Here is a 16,414-nt window from a genome sequence, read left to right as displayed (position 1 = left end):
GCTGACCTGCTATTTTGTAGCTAAATGATAAGGGATCTATCTTTCTTTGTATTCACAGCACATTACACTTGTCTACATTGAGATTCAATTGCCATTCCCTGCACCATGCGTCAATTCGCTGCAGATCCTCCTGCATTTCAGTACAATTTTCCATTGTTACAACCTCTCGATACAACACAGCATCATCTGCAAAAAGGCTCAGTGAAATTTTTTAAAGTGCTTTATCTGAAAACTACCTTGAGCAGTTAAACAGAGAAACAGAGAATCTCCAGGCTTCTTCCATGTATACAACCTTCTTTTATGATTCTTGAACCAAATGTTAGCTATAATTAAGTTGTGTTCTGTGCAACATTCTATCAGGCGTCTTACTCTTTCATTTCTTAGCCCCAATCCATATTCACCTACTACGTTTCCTTCTCTCCCTTTTCCTACTACCGAATTCCAGTCACCCATGACTATAAAATTTTCGTCTCCCTTCACTATCTGAATAATTTCTTTTATTTCATCAAACATTTCTTCAATTTCTTCGTCATCTGCAGAGCTAGTTGGCATATAAACTTGTACTACTGTAGTAGGCGTGGGCTTTGTGTCTACCTTGGCCACAATAATGTGTTCACTATGCTGTTTGTAGTAGCTTACCCGCACTCCTATTTTTTTATTCATTATTAAACCGACTCCTGCATTACCCCTACTTGATTTTGTATTTATAACCCTGTATTCGCCTGACCAAAAGTCTTGTTCCTCCTCCCAACGAACTTCACTAATTCCCACTATATCTAACTTTAACCTATTCATTCCCCTTTTTAAATTTTCTAACCTACCTGCCCAATTAAGGGATCTGACATTCCACGCTCCGATGCGTAGAACGCCAGTTTTCTTTCTCCTGATAACGACGTCCTCCAGAGTAGTCCCCGCCCGGAGATCCGAATGGGGGACTATTTATCTCTGGAATATTTTACCCAAGAGGACGCCATCATCATTTAACCATACAGTAAAGCTGCATGCTTTAATCCCAAAAAATCAATTAGGGTGTGTCTGTGACCATCTAATATTCATTTCGAATTGCTTCTGCACTGTGTTGTGGTCCTTGTAAAAAATCATGCCAACAATAGGAGGTGCATGAATAATCCATCTTGACTAGATGTGTAATGAAAATTATTGTGGTAGTGAACTATTTTAAAAGTGCAATTGGATTTAAAAGTAGTGTTCTACAGAATATACCACAGTAAGTTTGAACTGTATTGGGGGATAATTGTTATTCACACACATCTATGACATGTTCTCACCTCTCAAAAACTGTAGATACTGTGTTGATATAACATCGGTCTGTGAACTGGAAACATCATTTTAAGCGGGAATGTTGGGGTTCAGATACACGGTGAAAGATAAATAAGATACTTCCCCCTGACCCCATTTGTACCACTTACAGAACTACAATCATGGATTTGGAAAATGATTATGGGAAGATTATACTCCAGTCAGCCAGAATTTTTTACTTGCTTAACCAGCTTTGATATAAACCTGGAAAACTACATGGCTAACCTCACTTCAGAAGCCTCCAGCAGACTGATGATGGTACAGCTCCGTTTTGTCAAATCGAGAAGTAGCCTTTAACACTCATTTACTGCAGGTCTCATCATGCATGTCCATGTATGCTTTGCAAAGACTTTTAAATCATACAGCAATCTGTGAATTAATAAAGTCAGTTTCTGTATACTAATTGCTATAAAATTTTATGTAGCCCTTCAGAATAACAATAGTTAATCCCTTCATGAGTTTCATTTCTATACCTCACATAATTTCGGGTTTATTCAGAATTACCTAAAACCTACACGCCTCTTCAGGCAGGCCTCGGTTCTAAGAAAAAGTGATTAAATTCCAGAAAAAGAACGACCCGCGCTGTTCCATGTGTACTAAGGAACACAGTATACTATGCAGACAGTAGAAATGTAGACCATTAGGGTGCATGCGTTGTCATTGCCCAGCCAATTGTCGGGTAGACAATGTCACTGCCCCGTTCTATTAGAAATGCGTTTGGAGCTGTACCAAATACGGGGTGAAAACACAAAGATCCCAGGTATTCAACGTCCCTATCACGTGCGCAATGCAAATCAGATACCTGATTACCCGCTGTAATGGGGAGCCCAGCTCTTAAAAAAGAATATTTCGGTGGAGAGAGAGAGGTTTAACACGCTTTCCTGTACGCCTATGCTGTGTTAAGTTTCATATTATTATGCGCATTGCGTTCCATTTTAATGAAATTCTTGCTTGGCGTTAAAAACAAATTCTACAGTAGCAAGAATCAGCAGTGTACTCTCCTTGTTGTAGGCCTGTTATTCATCTGAAGAACCTTCAAAATCGTTTTGGATGTTCATTAAAAGAGGGGCTAGTACGAGATTCGTAGTCTTGAATACGAGAAATCGGGTTTCTGGCGTGATGTACGACTATCGACACTTGGCCATGTTGTCAGATAATTGTTTTTCTTCTACCAATTGTAGTACAATTGGAGTAGTCTATTCCTTAAGTGTGAAGAAAGAATTTGTATTACAGTATATACTTTTAAAGTAGGTTAACGTTTTCCCAATTAATTGGCATCGTAAGATATACTGCTCGCCAAATCAACTGTGTGGGGCTTAATTATCTTGAACGGAAGAACCTGTTGATGGCATGAAACTCTTTTCATGAGAACCTGTGAGCAATTTCCTTCCCTAGTTGTTGATTGTACGTGATAGAATACACTTATGTATAATGTACGACGTAAGAAATGGGTGACGAAGAGTACGCTATGTAGTGTTAGCATTTTGTTAAGGTAGGCTGTTAAACGCTAGACAAACATGCAACTTTCACATATTAGCAGTTACTCGAGAACGTGTTTGTAATTATCGGGAATATAGAGGTTGTGAAGTATGAAACCAATTTTTCTAATGTATTTGTTGTGTTGAATATCCGTAAACGAGAAGGCGTTGCGGAGTTGACGGCTAAGGAAAACTTGATAAATTCTCAACGCGCGATAACTACTGAGTGCCTTTCGCTATATATTTCTGTGGTAATCCGCTGTTATCTTAATATTTTATGTGTATTATCTTATCGAAGATTGTCACAACGCGAGCTCTACGGGTACAATTGTTAGTTGTGCAGACCTGTCATTGGACAAGAACAAAGACTCTTAGGGAGGTACGTAGATTTCAACTATTATTGTCTGACATGAAGGCTTCCGTTGTAGTTTTTCATATTTCATCGTTTCACTACATTAACATCTACCATTTGAGTCATAGTATTCATAATTTCCCTAAATTGCCTCGAAATACGCGATCCTCCTTAAAGGAGTTTTTACCGGAGACGAAAATGCTCTCCGCAAACCCAAATCGCGCCCAGTAAACCATTCGGTGCCACTGCCCAGTAAAGTTTCCTCTAAAAATATTTATATTCTTGTCTTATTAAAAAGGACACAACAAAGTTTAGAAGTCTTTACGTGCATGGAAAAAAATTGAAATGAGAACTGCCAAGAACAAAAGGAACCAGTGTGTGTTGTGAAACTGAATAAATGATTATTATGCTATAAGTACTGTTCCCATAACTTTAATATAAATGTCTCCACAATGTTTAGTATTATTTTGTTACCAACAAAGCGTTTTTTGGTAAACATTTTAACACATATTAAAACGTATATCGTTTTAAAGTGTTCATATTTAAATAAACATTACGCTGGCTAATGTTTATGTCCAGTACACACATAAGTTGGGTGATAATGGTAAACATTTGCTTAATGGGAATTTGCATAATGGTGTAAAAAGTGTCAGCTTGTTTTTTAATTGATAGAGATTTTAATGTAATTATGTTTCTATGTGTGTAATATACATGAACAAGGGTCAACATTTACACATTCCAGCAGATGTAAATCAATGAGCATTACACTGATGGATCACTAGGAAGAAAGATTTCATCCAGCCCTATTGATGTAATATTTCATTTTCATATTACAGAGCTATCTTTAGGAATTTTTTGACTGAAATTCTATTTCGAAAAGTAAAATGTGATATGGCATTCCTCTTGCATTTATGAAGTCTGACTGTCATAACAGAAAGCAGCAGACTTCATTGCGTCTAAAAACTGCAAAAAGGGAGAGTGGCTGGGAAAAAAAATGATCTGAATGGAAAAAAACAGTGCTGCACGTACATAGCACAGAATAGCGTAGCAGAATTTCATGCCTAACTACAGTTTGTATCCATTCATAACACTGATGGAATGTAGATGGTGGTCTACACGTCTGAGTCAGCAGTTTATTTCAACTGCAAATTGAATCTGAAGATAAGACTGTTTTCCACTCTCGAAATTTCAGACTGTAAGTAGTAGTTTTGGAAGAGTTTTTGTGAAATGATACCTGTTCTTCCTTGTGTAAACATTGAAATAGCACCTTCATAAGAAAAGAATTGATCAAGGAATCTGTTTCCATGGTTCTCGAGGCTCGTTTTGAAAAGTTAGTGAGGAGATGATACAATGTTTAACATTATGCTTTGTTGAAGGCTGCTAAGATGTAACTTTGTTTGAGTGTCTGGACATACATTTTCTGTAGTTTCCTGGACAGGCTCCAGATGTGCTTCATGATAGCATTTTCAGCAAGACGATATGCAGGTGCTCTGCTGAACTGCTACCTTCTTTGTACTCACCTTACTCTCAACAGAACGTTGTAACCTGGAAAACAATTAAGCAAAAATATACGGTTATTTTCCATAATTAAAAATTTACTCATTTCATGTTTGAGGTAGGCACCTATTTCTTCAGTAATTCTTAAAGATTTACGAAAACCAAATAAAGGTTAGGCAGAGAACCTGGTAAATGGCATCAAATTGAGATACACAGAAAACCTGAAAAATTAAGTTCTATTCAGAATCTGGATTTCATTCCTCTGATATATTGGCTTTTGTTGTTACTGTCTCATCTGGTGAGTTGAACTTACCAATGCTGGATGTATGCTTTGACATGTGATGTAATGTGTAATGTGTCACTTGTGAAGTCATACCAGTGCAAACAAAAAGGTAACAATCATGGGCAATGCTTGTTTTGCTTGTACATTATTTTCTTGAATGTAAGTTTTTGGGGACAAATTGATTGGTATCATAACTCTAGGTTTAGATTAAGTTGAAATGTGGCTGGTAATGAGTTGGTGAAGCCAATGAATGAATTTGAATCCTTAGTTGTGGTGATCTGTAGTGTAGTTCAAAGTCTATTCATGAGGTAACTGTAATTCTTGCCACGGTGCATATGTTACATATATTGGATTTCAATGTGTTGTTTTTGTCTGCCTTTTCGATAATGTTGTCTATCGAAGCCAATGGGCAGTGTTGGAGGCTTTGATTTACTTGGCTCATCTCTGTGACATTTCATGACTACATACTGACCAAAAGAGAACTTGAATATCAGACATACAAATACAGAAGAACAATTGCCAACTGAGTTAACCTCCTCAGAAAAAGATGTGTGACAACTAGTGTGGAGTAGAACAATATGTTGAGATGTCTGATATCTTGCTGTAGAAACAGTTGGTTGGAATGGGAGTGGCAATAGGCATACGACAGACTGGGATTACGGGAGTGTCAGATTCCATCCATCTGCTTTGACCCATGACGTCATCAGTATGGCGGGAAAGGCCATTCTCAGCGTCTCCAATATAGCGCCTGGCACCTATAACGTCACTACATACGCACAGCAACAAACACGAAAATACATATAAATAAGACAATAACGTCTCCTTCCAAAAATATAATCCAACTAATTGGACAATCGCAGGAAATTAGGGGGTTTTAGGGTGAGGACAAGTTAAATACAAAAATAAAATAATAATAAAAAAACACAGCATGGCAACCTCCCCCCCCCCCCTCCAAAAAGGAAAAAAAAATTACCACATTCTGCCACATCAACAAAATCCACAAGAATCAGACACTTCCCTTGACCTATATAGCTCAACCGCCATTGTCAATACCACAAAAACAACTACTACAAAAACTGGAACCGGACATTTCTCATGATCTATATAGGTCAACCACAGCTACTGATACCAAAACACCTAAAACTACAAAAAATTGGAATCTGACACTTCTCTTGGCCTATATGGGTCAACCACAGCTGACGATACCAAAACACCAATACCTATAACTACAGAGATTGGAATCTGACATGAATCCCTACAGAAATTAAAACACAATCAATACACCACAAATACACAAAATGTCACAACTCCAGAACAATAGACCCAAGAAAACAGTTACATGCCACCAACAAATTCCAGCGCTGCAAACTAGGTTGGCTGCTCCAATCAAACGTGTGTGTGTGTGTGTGTGTGTGTGTGTGTGTGTGTGTGTGTGTGTGTGTGTGTCTGTGTCTGCCTGCCCCCCCCCCCCCCCCCCACACACACACACAAACAAACAAGAAAACACGAACGGAAAAAAAAATTCCCAAACCACCCACAACCTACGAACTCAAACCTTCCATGTCACCCCTTCCCCAAACAAAAAGCCACCAACAAATAAAAACCACAAAATAAATGAAACTCAGTTGCACCTTACAAATCAACAACTACTTCAACTAAAAAGGTCCTCTACTACATAATGATAAAACAGTCCCCCCCCCCCCCACCCCCCAACTGCCTAAATCCACAACAATACCCACAACCCGCCCACCCACACACACCACACACCAAAACCCCTCAATTAACCACCCTCAGCCTGTATATCTTACCCAATCTTACCCACAGCCCTAAAAAAAATACAATAATCCCCAGGGACACACTTCCACCTGCAGTACTCATATAAATGAGATTGCAAGTTAGAAGAGCACCTCTTCCCCCTCCCTATGACTGATTTAACTGCCCCACAAAACTCTGTTGTATTAGTGCATGCCTCCATTTCATAATTTTTAAACTCTAAACTCTGGTTCACATCGAAGTGATCAAACACCTCTTCCCCAAACTCCTGCAAGATGGAAAAGCATCTGAAACTACAGTACTCCCCTCCTCAATATACTCTTCGATTAAACCCACCAATTCCCTCTTAGTACGGCCCTCCAAAACTCTGATAACACAGTCAGCATAACCACCCCCTGAAATACGAGGGCAGTTCAATAAGTAATGCAACACATTTTTTTCTCGGCCAATTTTGGTTGAAAAAACCGGAAATTTCTTGTGGAATATTTTCAAACATTCCCGCTTCGTCTCGTATAGTTTCATTGACTTCCGACAGGTGGCAGCGCTGTACGGAGCTGTTAAAATGGCGTCTGTAACGGATGTGCGTTGGAAACAACGGGCAGTGATCGAGTTTCTTTTGGCGGAAAACCAGGGCATCTCAGATATTCATAGGCGCTTGCAGAATGTCTACGGTGATCTGGCAGTGGACAAAAGCACGGTGAGTCGTTGGGCAAAGCGTGTGTCATCATCGCCGCAAGGTCAAGCAAGACTGTCTGATCTCCCGCGTGCGGGCCGGCCGTGCACAGCTGTGATTCCTGCAATGGCAGAGCGTGCGAACACACTCGTTCGAGATGATCGACGGATCACCATCAAACAACTCAGTGCTCAACTTGACATCTCTGTTGGTAGTGCTGTCACAATTGTTCACCAGTTGGGATATTCAAAGGTTTGTTCCCGCTGGGTCCCTTGTTGTCTAACCGAACACCATAAAGAGCAAAGGAGAACCATCTGTGCGGAATTGCTTGCTCGTCATGTGGCTGAGGGTGACAATTTCTTGTCAAAGATTGTTACAGGCGATGAAACATGGGTTCATCACTTCGAACCTGAAACAAAACGGCAATCAATGGAGTGGCGCCACACCCACTCCCCTACCAAGAAAAAGTTTAAAGCCATACCCTCAGCCGGTAAAGTCATGGTTACAGTCTTCTGGGACGCTGAAGGGGTTATTCTGTTCGGTGTCCTTCCCCATGGTCAAACGATCAACTCTGAAGTGTATTGTGCTACTCTTCAGAAATTGAAGAAACGACTTCAGCGTGTTTGTAGGCACAAAAATCTGAACGAACTTCTCCTTCTTCATGACAACGCAAGACCTCACACAAGTCTTCGCACCCGAGAGGAGCTCACAAAACTTCAGTGGACTGTTCTTCCTCATGCACCCTACAGCCCCGATCTCCCACCGTCGGATTTCCATATGTTTGGCCCAATGAAGGACGCAATCCGTGGGAGGCACTACGCGGATGATGAAGAAGTTATTCATGCAGTACGACGTTGGCTCCGACATCGACCAGTGGAATGGTACCGTGCAGGCATACAGGCCCTCATTTCAAGGTGGCATAAGGCCGTAGCATTGAATGGAGATTACGTTGAAAAATAGTGTTGTGTAGCTAAAAGATTGGTGAATAACCTGGTGTATTTCAATGCTGAATAAAACAACCCCTGTTTCAGAAAAAAAGTGTTGCATTACTTATTGAACTGCCCTCGTAACACCCACAAACCAACTGGAGACTTAACCCTCCCATACTTTCTCTTCCCAAACTGCGAACCATTGATTTCAACCACCATCCCCGGCCCACCCAACTTACCCCTATATTTCACATACTCGGAACACACTTCCCTACAAAAAGAAAATTAGTTTAACACCATTCTCTCACTAACTCCAGTCTCATGCACACAAAAACTAATGGAGGACCTATAACAGAAATAGTGTGTCAGCAAAACAATCTCTCATGGCCAACGTAGATTTCTTGAACCAGCTACTGCCTCAAACAGAACGCCAGACGTTACCACACCGCCACAGCCACATGTACCCATCCCTGGTCTGAGATGCCGGAACTCTGGTCAACCTCGTGTTCTTGCGGCAAGTACTGCATTTCACAATTTCAGCAATTAGCCCAAATACCTGGGGGAATTTGATAACGGACAACATATCCTCCCCCATCTTGACTGCAACGTAACACTGTTTTACTTCATCATATCGATACTTAACAAGAGAAGCCACACAATAAATTAAACGTCTGACCACACTACAAACAGCAAACCAATAACACGCAACGAAAACACCACATACGTAAACAAAAGATAAAGTAATTGATAACTCACTGAAAAAACTTCAATCCTTACATCACGAACGTGCGCGCGCATGCCCCCCCCCCTCTCTCTCTCTCTCTCTCTCTCTCCCCCCCCCCTCTCCCTCTCTCCCTCTCTCCCTCTCCCTCTCTCCCCCTCCCCCCCCCCCCCCAAGAGGGCACCACTTGACACAAGAAGACATCGCCAAAAACAACAAACTCGTAAACTAAGTTCCGCGCCGTAGTGGCGGCACACACCACAACACCCTTACATTATTGTTTAAGTTGAATGGTTGGTGCAAAGCCACTTGGTGAGGGATGGAAAAAATAGTGAAGAGAATATTCTTCACTATAGGAAGTGAAGTTTGGTGTTTGAAACCCTGGCAGAGGACTACAGATTGGCAGTTTACTTCTGTGGGGAAAATATGGAGAAAGAGTTGGCATCTATGTTACAGGTAACATAATGTTCACATCTATTGGAACCAGTAGTTCTGTGTAGATCAGCAATAGGAAGCCTGTAATTAATAACTGCTGCTACTGGAAAAGCTGTTTCTGTAATTAATGCAGTATACAGAGCCCCACTCAAGCATTCCCCAAAAAATTATTTTGCCACATAGCAGATAAAAGAAGGCTAATTATGGTCATCAAAATAATTTATTAATAGGCCTAGATGTATTCCTGTCAATTCTGAACAGCTGGTTACCCAAGAAAATGAGGTATGGCCCTAATAAAACATGAAAAACACTTGTAGTACAAAAGTAATGGAAAAGCAAAGACGTGGGACTGATTTCATATTACAAGAAATACTGTGCTGTTGTAAGGAAAGTGATTAAAACATAAAAACAAACACACTACAATAACTGAAATTAGTAATTCAGATAATAACATTGTTATACGGGTAATAGTTAAGAAAAAGTAGGAAATCAGTTACGCAGTGTGGAGGATTTTGTTATGAAAGAGAACGACCAAATGATGATAGCCATCGGGTGGACAAGTCATTTAATAATCACTTCCTTGAAGTAGCACAGAAGATTGGCATGGGCAGTTCAAGGAACAAAGCAATAGAATACATGCAAGAAGCATTGCCAATGCCAGGGAGACAAGCAAATCGCATTTACTCCTACTCTGCCAAAGAAATTAAGAATGTAATTAGCTCTGTCAAAACCTCTCACAGAGTTGATAATATAAATTACAGAAATTCTGATTTTCACATATATGCAATAAATGTATTCTGTCACATATGCAATAGATCACTATCACACAGGATATTGGCAGATTGACTGAAATATGTTACTTGACAAGAAAGCCGAGATACAGATTTTAATGATTACTTAAAAGTCTCACTATGTATTCCTTCTTGAAGGTACTGGAGACTATTGTATGTGCAATAACCAAAAGTCACCTTTCTCAAAACAAGATACTTGGTCTGTTTCAGTATAGCTACCAAACATGTATCTTCACAAAACATGCCATTTTTAATTCACAGATCAGTTTGTAAATGGAAAAATATTGTGAACTAGTATTTTCTATAGCTTCTCTAAAGATCTTGATGGTAGCTGGTTTTTGTCATAGCTAACTGAAAGAATACCGAATGTTGCATTAAGAAACCCAGGGAGTATACACGAGAGTGCATCTTCAGAGTTGGATGCACCTTTGTTCATCATAATATAAATGATCTGCCCAGAAATAATTTTCTTTGCTGATGCTGCAAGTATTATGATTAGTCCTCATGGAGAAATGGCAGCACTTGAAACTACAAAGTTTGTTGAAAATTAATAACTGGTTTTCTGCAAATGAACAAGTAAGACTTAGAGAAAAAAAATTCATGCAATTCTGTACCATACAAGGCATGACCAAACCATTATAAATAATGTATGAGGGTAAAATCAATAATTGAAACAAAATATTCGAAGTTTTTAGATGCTTGACTTTTGTGTCATGGATAGTATCGGATTTTAGAGATGAAACTGCCAGTTGCTTGACTTTTTTGTACTTTCATTCACTGATGTGTTGTGGCATCATATTATATGGAAACTCGTAATTGATGAACAAAGTCTTTGTTGTGTGTGTACAGTACAGTAAGAAGAACACAAGATTAAGTATGTAGATGTGTGGGGTTATACAGAACATGAAATTTACTACACAGAGCTGCCACATCTGTCAAGACAGATACACATATGTCATTCTGTGCTGCTTCAGCTGTGTGCCATAGTTTATCAATTACATTGACTGACGAGTTATGACATGCACCTATCAGCAACCAATGAATCTTGCTGCATACTCTTTCCTTATATAGAGAGACTATTGGTGGTATTATTCCTAACTACTTTGTGTATTTGTGCTGAAATCCTAATGTTATACGTATCCAATTATGAAGTACACATCATGCCAACTTGATATTTGTTGAATGCTACCTTCATGGTGTAGCAGTTTTAATGGTTCATACTCTTTCAAATATTTATGTATTGAGGAAATTGCTCATGGGCGAACAGTGGGATGTCAGTATCCAATGGAGACAATATTCCAGCAACCTGTACATTGCCATCAGGTGCATTGATGAACTGACTGAGCAGGGGCAGAAGTGGTACTTTTCTTTCTTCACCTCCTCTGTCTGATCTGCCACACTCTGCGGTGTGCATACAGAATCTCGTCCCCCCCACCCCCCTTCTTCCAGTTGACACATTGGTGCATCTTCAGTTTGCACCAAAAGAGGTATGCTGGCAGCACCTCCGTTATTGCTCTGCCTGCTCCCAAAGTCAGTTCATTGTGAGATATTTCCTTCCTCCTGTTAAGAAAAATTAAGTGCAGGTTTCCAACGATGTAGCCACTGTAAAGATTGATCAGCGAATCCCAACAGATTCTCTGATGACACAGTCGCAACAGTTAGACATCATTGTTAAAACATTAGAATGGTCATAATCCATTCCATTTAATTCTCATAGACAATGTTCAAGGACTGCTGACTTGTTAGGCTGCTGCAATGTGGTGTGCTGTTGATATTCTTGGCAATGATCTTCAACGGTAATCACCACCTGACTTATATATGCTTTGCCACTTTGGCTGGGTATCTTATAAATCCTGGATTTCTGTAGACCAAGGTTGTCATTGACACTACCAAGCAGTGTCTGTGTTTTAGCTGGTGGGCAAAAGACTGTCTTCACTTGATGTTTCTGGAGGCTTTCTTGTATCTGTCTGGGTAATACTCCACAAAATGGAATAAATGCAATAGTTGCATTCTCCTGTGGTTCCTCTTCTCTTTCTGTCAGTTGTACATTTGTTATTGGACATAGGATTCTCTGAATTTTCTGCTCCATGTAGCTGTTCCTCTGAAACACTGTCTTCAGATGTTCAAGTTCTTCATTGAAACTTTCATTGTTGGAGAGGTTGTGAGCCTTATACACCTGTGTTTTGAGCAACGCATTCCTCTTAACCGGGTGGTGGCAGCTGTCTGTGTGTAGATAAAGGGCAGCATGCATCTTCTTTTGGTACATACTGTGGCCCATATGTAGATGAGACCATTGTCATATGGCAACATGGAAGAGACTAGCTGAAAGATTTCCTCATATATCTCAATTAAATACCCAAGAGCATTAATTTTACCATGAAATTCAAAGAGAATAGAGTGCACCCATTTCTTGATGTCATGGTGAAAGAAGAGTGGGTGGCATTGCACTGGAAAAAGATACACATCAACCTATCTGGCACAGAGAAACTGGCTGCTCATACAGTGATACATAGTCACACCCTCTTTGACGATGAAGGTCTCAACCAAGAACCTGAACTTCAGAGGGCAGCATTGCAGATGAATGGTTGAATGGAGTGCAAATCCAGAGCCTTAAGTCTTATACCTACTGTACAGCCAGTGGAAACATAAGATAAACATCAGGAGGATGTGACCATTTTGTGGTGAATTATCTTGAAACATAGGATGTATTCTCCTTATGCACCAAGTGAAGACAGTCTTCTGTCCACCAGCTTAAACACGGGTAGTGCCTGGGGTTGTGCCAAAGATGACCTCAGACTATGGAAATCCAGGGTTTATCCGATACACTACCAATGTGCCAACATATGTAGGTCAGACTGTGCACTATGATGAAAATCATTGCCAAGAACTTCAGTGGCACACCAGATTTCAGCAGCCTAACAAGTCTGCTGTTGTAGAACATCAGCTGTTGTAATTTCATGAAATGGATTACAACAACGCAAAAGAACTGACAAAGACATCTAATTTCCAAGACTGTGTAATTAAATAATCTATCAAAATTCGAATAAGTGAACTGCTGATCAGTCACGATAGTGGCTACATCCTTAGTAAGGCCTGGAAACCTACACTCAGTTTGCTTAAGAAGAGGAAGATTATATCCCTCAATGAACTGTCTTCATGGGTAGATGGAACAATAGTAGAGATACTGCCAGCAGACATCACTGGGTGCGAACCATGGGTGTAGCAATGTGTTAACAGACGGAGAGATGAAGGAAATTTTACACATGGACTACTGAGAGAGTGACATGGTGGAGGGATAAGAGGAAGAGACAAGTGCTGCACCAGTCCTTGAGGAGCCATGAATCAACACTCCTTATGATAGCTGTGTGGTAGTCTTCTGAAATATTGTGCCCATTGGACAATGACACCGGCTGTCCACCAGTGAACTATTTCATCACAAATTATGGACGGAGAAACTAAAGAATCATATAATCATGTTGGTCGTACTTTTCAGACAAATGAAAAAATGCATGTAAATGTGCTGCGGCCTTTGCGTTGGCAACTTTTGTTTATAACCTGGGTTAATGATGTATGCAGGAGGGATAAATGGTTTTTATAGGTTCCAACAGAAGTGTTCCTGAAGCTGATTTGTAATGGTGTGATTGACATATTCTTTGGCTCAGTAAACATTTGTTGTTGTGCACTTTAAAATAAACGTATGTATTTCAAAACTGGTGGTGTTCTAAGAAATATAAATGAATAGCTGTTGCAAAGAAAGAAATCTACATATTGAAATTGGACAAGATTTTTCTAGTATTGCAGAAAATAATTGTTGCGTCGATTAATAGGAGTAGTATAAGTACTGAAGTCCGCCCCTCGTGCTCTCGCGGTAGTGTTCTCGCTTCCCGAGCACGGGGTCCCGGGTTTGATTCCCGGCGGGGTCAGGGATTTTTCCTGCCTCGAGATGACTGGGTGTTGTTGTGTCGTCTTCATCATCATCATTCATCCCCATCACGGTCGGAGGAAGGCAACGGAAAACCACCTCCATTAGGACCTTGCCTAGTAAGGCGGTGCGGGTCTCCCGCATCGTTCCCCTATGCTCTGTAAAGAAGCATGGGACTTCATTTCCATTTCAAGTACTGAAAGTTGTCTCATTTAGCTATTTTCTGACTTACAGTAAATAAGGTTAACTCGGATAATTTTGTGACTTGTTCAATTTCATGGATGGCAGGAACTGTACTTTCTTGTAGTGTAGTCATAATTACACTAGCAGTGTCTGTTCTGTGACATTAAAAAACTTCTAAGGAATGTGAACAGTTAAAAGTCGGAACCTTTTTAAGTTGAATTTGGTCAAAATTTCAACTCATTCTGCATTATAAGGTAAGGAGAAAGTTCAGTTTAACATTCTGTATATGAAATTTTGAATTAAGTTTGTGCATTTTCCATCTGAAAAATTCCACTCAACCTAAAGTCTCCTGTTTCAATTCCACTTAACATCACCACCTGTTGGCCAAAGAGAAAGAAACACTAGAATGTAGTTCAGAGTGTAACACCACATAGTGACAAAATTTGAAAGTAGATCAGTGTTGCTATTTCTTGTGTTTTGAAGAAAGGATGGTCTGCATACAAGGTACGTAAAACTTACAGGGCGCCTTACATGACACTTCAGAATCAATTGAATGTTACACCTTCTGTATGTAATATCTTCACCATTAATGATATGTACAGAGGTAGCGAAATATTTTCATAATTTGTGACGCAAGTGACAGTGTTCATCATAGCAACAGACTGTGTAAGATCTAGGAGCTATGAGTAAATCAGTATGTATCTCTTGGAAAAAGTCAAGAAAAGATGAAAGTAGAAAATGAAAGTAAAGTTAAACTACTTGGAGGAAGAAATTAAGAATGTTATAAAATTTTTATGAAGTTGATTGTTGTAAATAGTGTATGAAAACTATAAAATTAATGAAGTTACATAAAAATAATTAAACTTAAAACACCGATGAAGATAAAACAGGCTGAATAGATAAGGGGGAAGAAAGTAAATTGATAAATGAAACAAAAAAATTCTACATCTACACTGAGTTAGTATTTGTTTGTTTGTTTGTTCATTTGAATAAATAAATTAATGAGCGGTTGATATGAGAGTGGGAAAATTTGAAAAGGAAGAAAGAATTAAATAAGATGGAATGGACTATAGAATGTGCACTATTTAAAGTTCAGAAATTTTTTCTAAATTCTTGGAAAACTTCCAGCATGTTTTTAATGAAACTCTCTCTTACTGCATGCTATAAAAAAACAGCAAATAAATTGTGATTTACTGAAGGATTAAAAACCATCCAGTTTTATAAAAAGAAAGGTATACAGTGAATTAAAACAAAACAAAAGTCATGACTACATTACCTGTGCAAAAAAAAAAATTCAAAACTATTTTTAAGGAAGTTGTAAGGGCAGCAGAAGAATTGGCAAATAGTAGATTTATTCCAGAATGAGATTTTCACTCTGCAGCGGAGTGTGCGCTGATATGAAACTTCCTGGCAGATTAAAACTGTGTGCCTGACCGAGACTCGAACTCGGGACCTTTGCCTTTCGCGGGCAAGTGCTCTACCATCTGAGCTACCGAAGCACGACTCACGCCCGGTACTCACAGCCTTACTTCTGCCAGTATCTCGCCTCCTACCTTCCAAACTTTACAGAAGTTCTCCTGCGAACCTTGCAGAACTAGCACTCCTGAAAGAAAGGATATAGCGGAGACATGGCTTAGCCACAGCCTGGGGGATGTTCCCAGAATGAGATTTTCACTCTGCAGTGGAGTTTGGAAGGTAGGAGGCAAGATACTGGCAGAAGTAAGGCTGTGAGTACCGGGCGTGAGTCGTGCTTTGGTAGCTCAGATGGTAGAGCACTTGCCCGCGAAAGGCAAAGGTCCCGAGTTCGAGTCTCGGTTGGGCACACAGTTTTAATCTGCCAGGAAGTTTCATATCAGCGCACACTCCGCTGCAGAGTGAAAATCTCATTCTGGAAACATCCCCCAGGTTGTGGCTAAGCCATGTCTCCGCTATATCCTTCCTTTCAGGAGTGCTAGTTCTGCAAGGTTCGCAGGAGAACTTCTGTAAAGTTTGGAAGGTAGGAGGCGAGATACTGGCAGAAGTAAGGCTGTGAGTACCGGGCGTGAGTCGTGCTTCGGTAG

At 39.9% G+C, this 16,414-nt stretch overlaps 1 protein-coding gene across 5 annotated transcripts in view; it reads left to right on the top strand.

Moving 5' to 3' along the window:
• The first annotated feature begins 2,558 nt into the window (after positions 1–2,558).
• LOC126236598 (transmembrane channel-like protein 5) overlaps positions 2,559–16,414 on the top strand; it is a 271,797-nt gene continuing 257,941 nt past the window's right edge. Inside the window, exon 1 of one of the 5 annotated variants that reach the window (XM_049946024.1) lies at positions 2,559–2,691. Coding sequence is in view for 2 of the 5 variants with exons in the window: in XM_049946026.1 (XP_049801983.1) it covers positions 3,073–3,174 (102 nt within the window). In the remaining 3 variants the exon portion in view is untranslated. Of the gene's footprint in view, positions 2,810–2,864; positions 3,175–16,414 lie in introns of those variants that run through there. The other 4 variants (XM_049946023.1, XR_007544962.1, XM_049946026.1 and 1 more) reach the window with 4 other exon arrangements.

Source organism: Schistocerca nitens, chromosome 2 (genome assembly GCF_023898315.1).
Source record: "Schistocerca nitens isolate TAMUIC-IGC-003100 chromosome 2, iqSchNite1.1, whole genome shotgun sequence".
Classification (NCBI taxonomy): Eukaryota; Metazoa; Arthropoda; class Insecta; order Orthoptera; family Acrididae; genus Schistocerca; species Schistocerca nitens.
The sequence above is the reverse complement of the archived record's forward strand: the minus strand, read 5'-3'. Positions and strand labels throughout refer to the sequence as shown.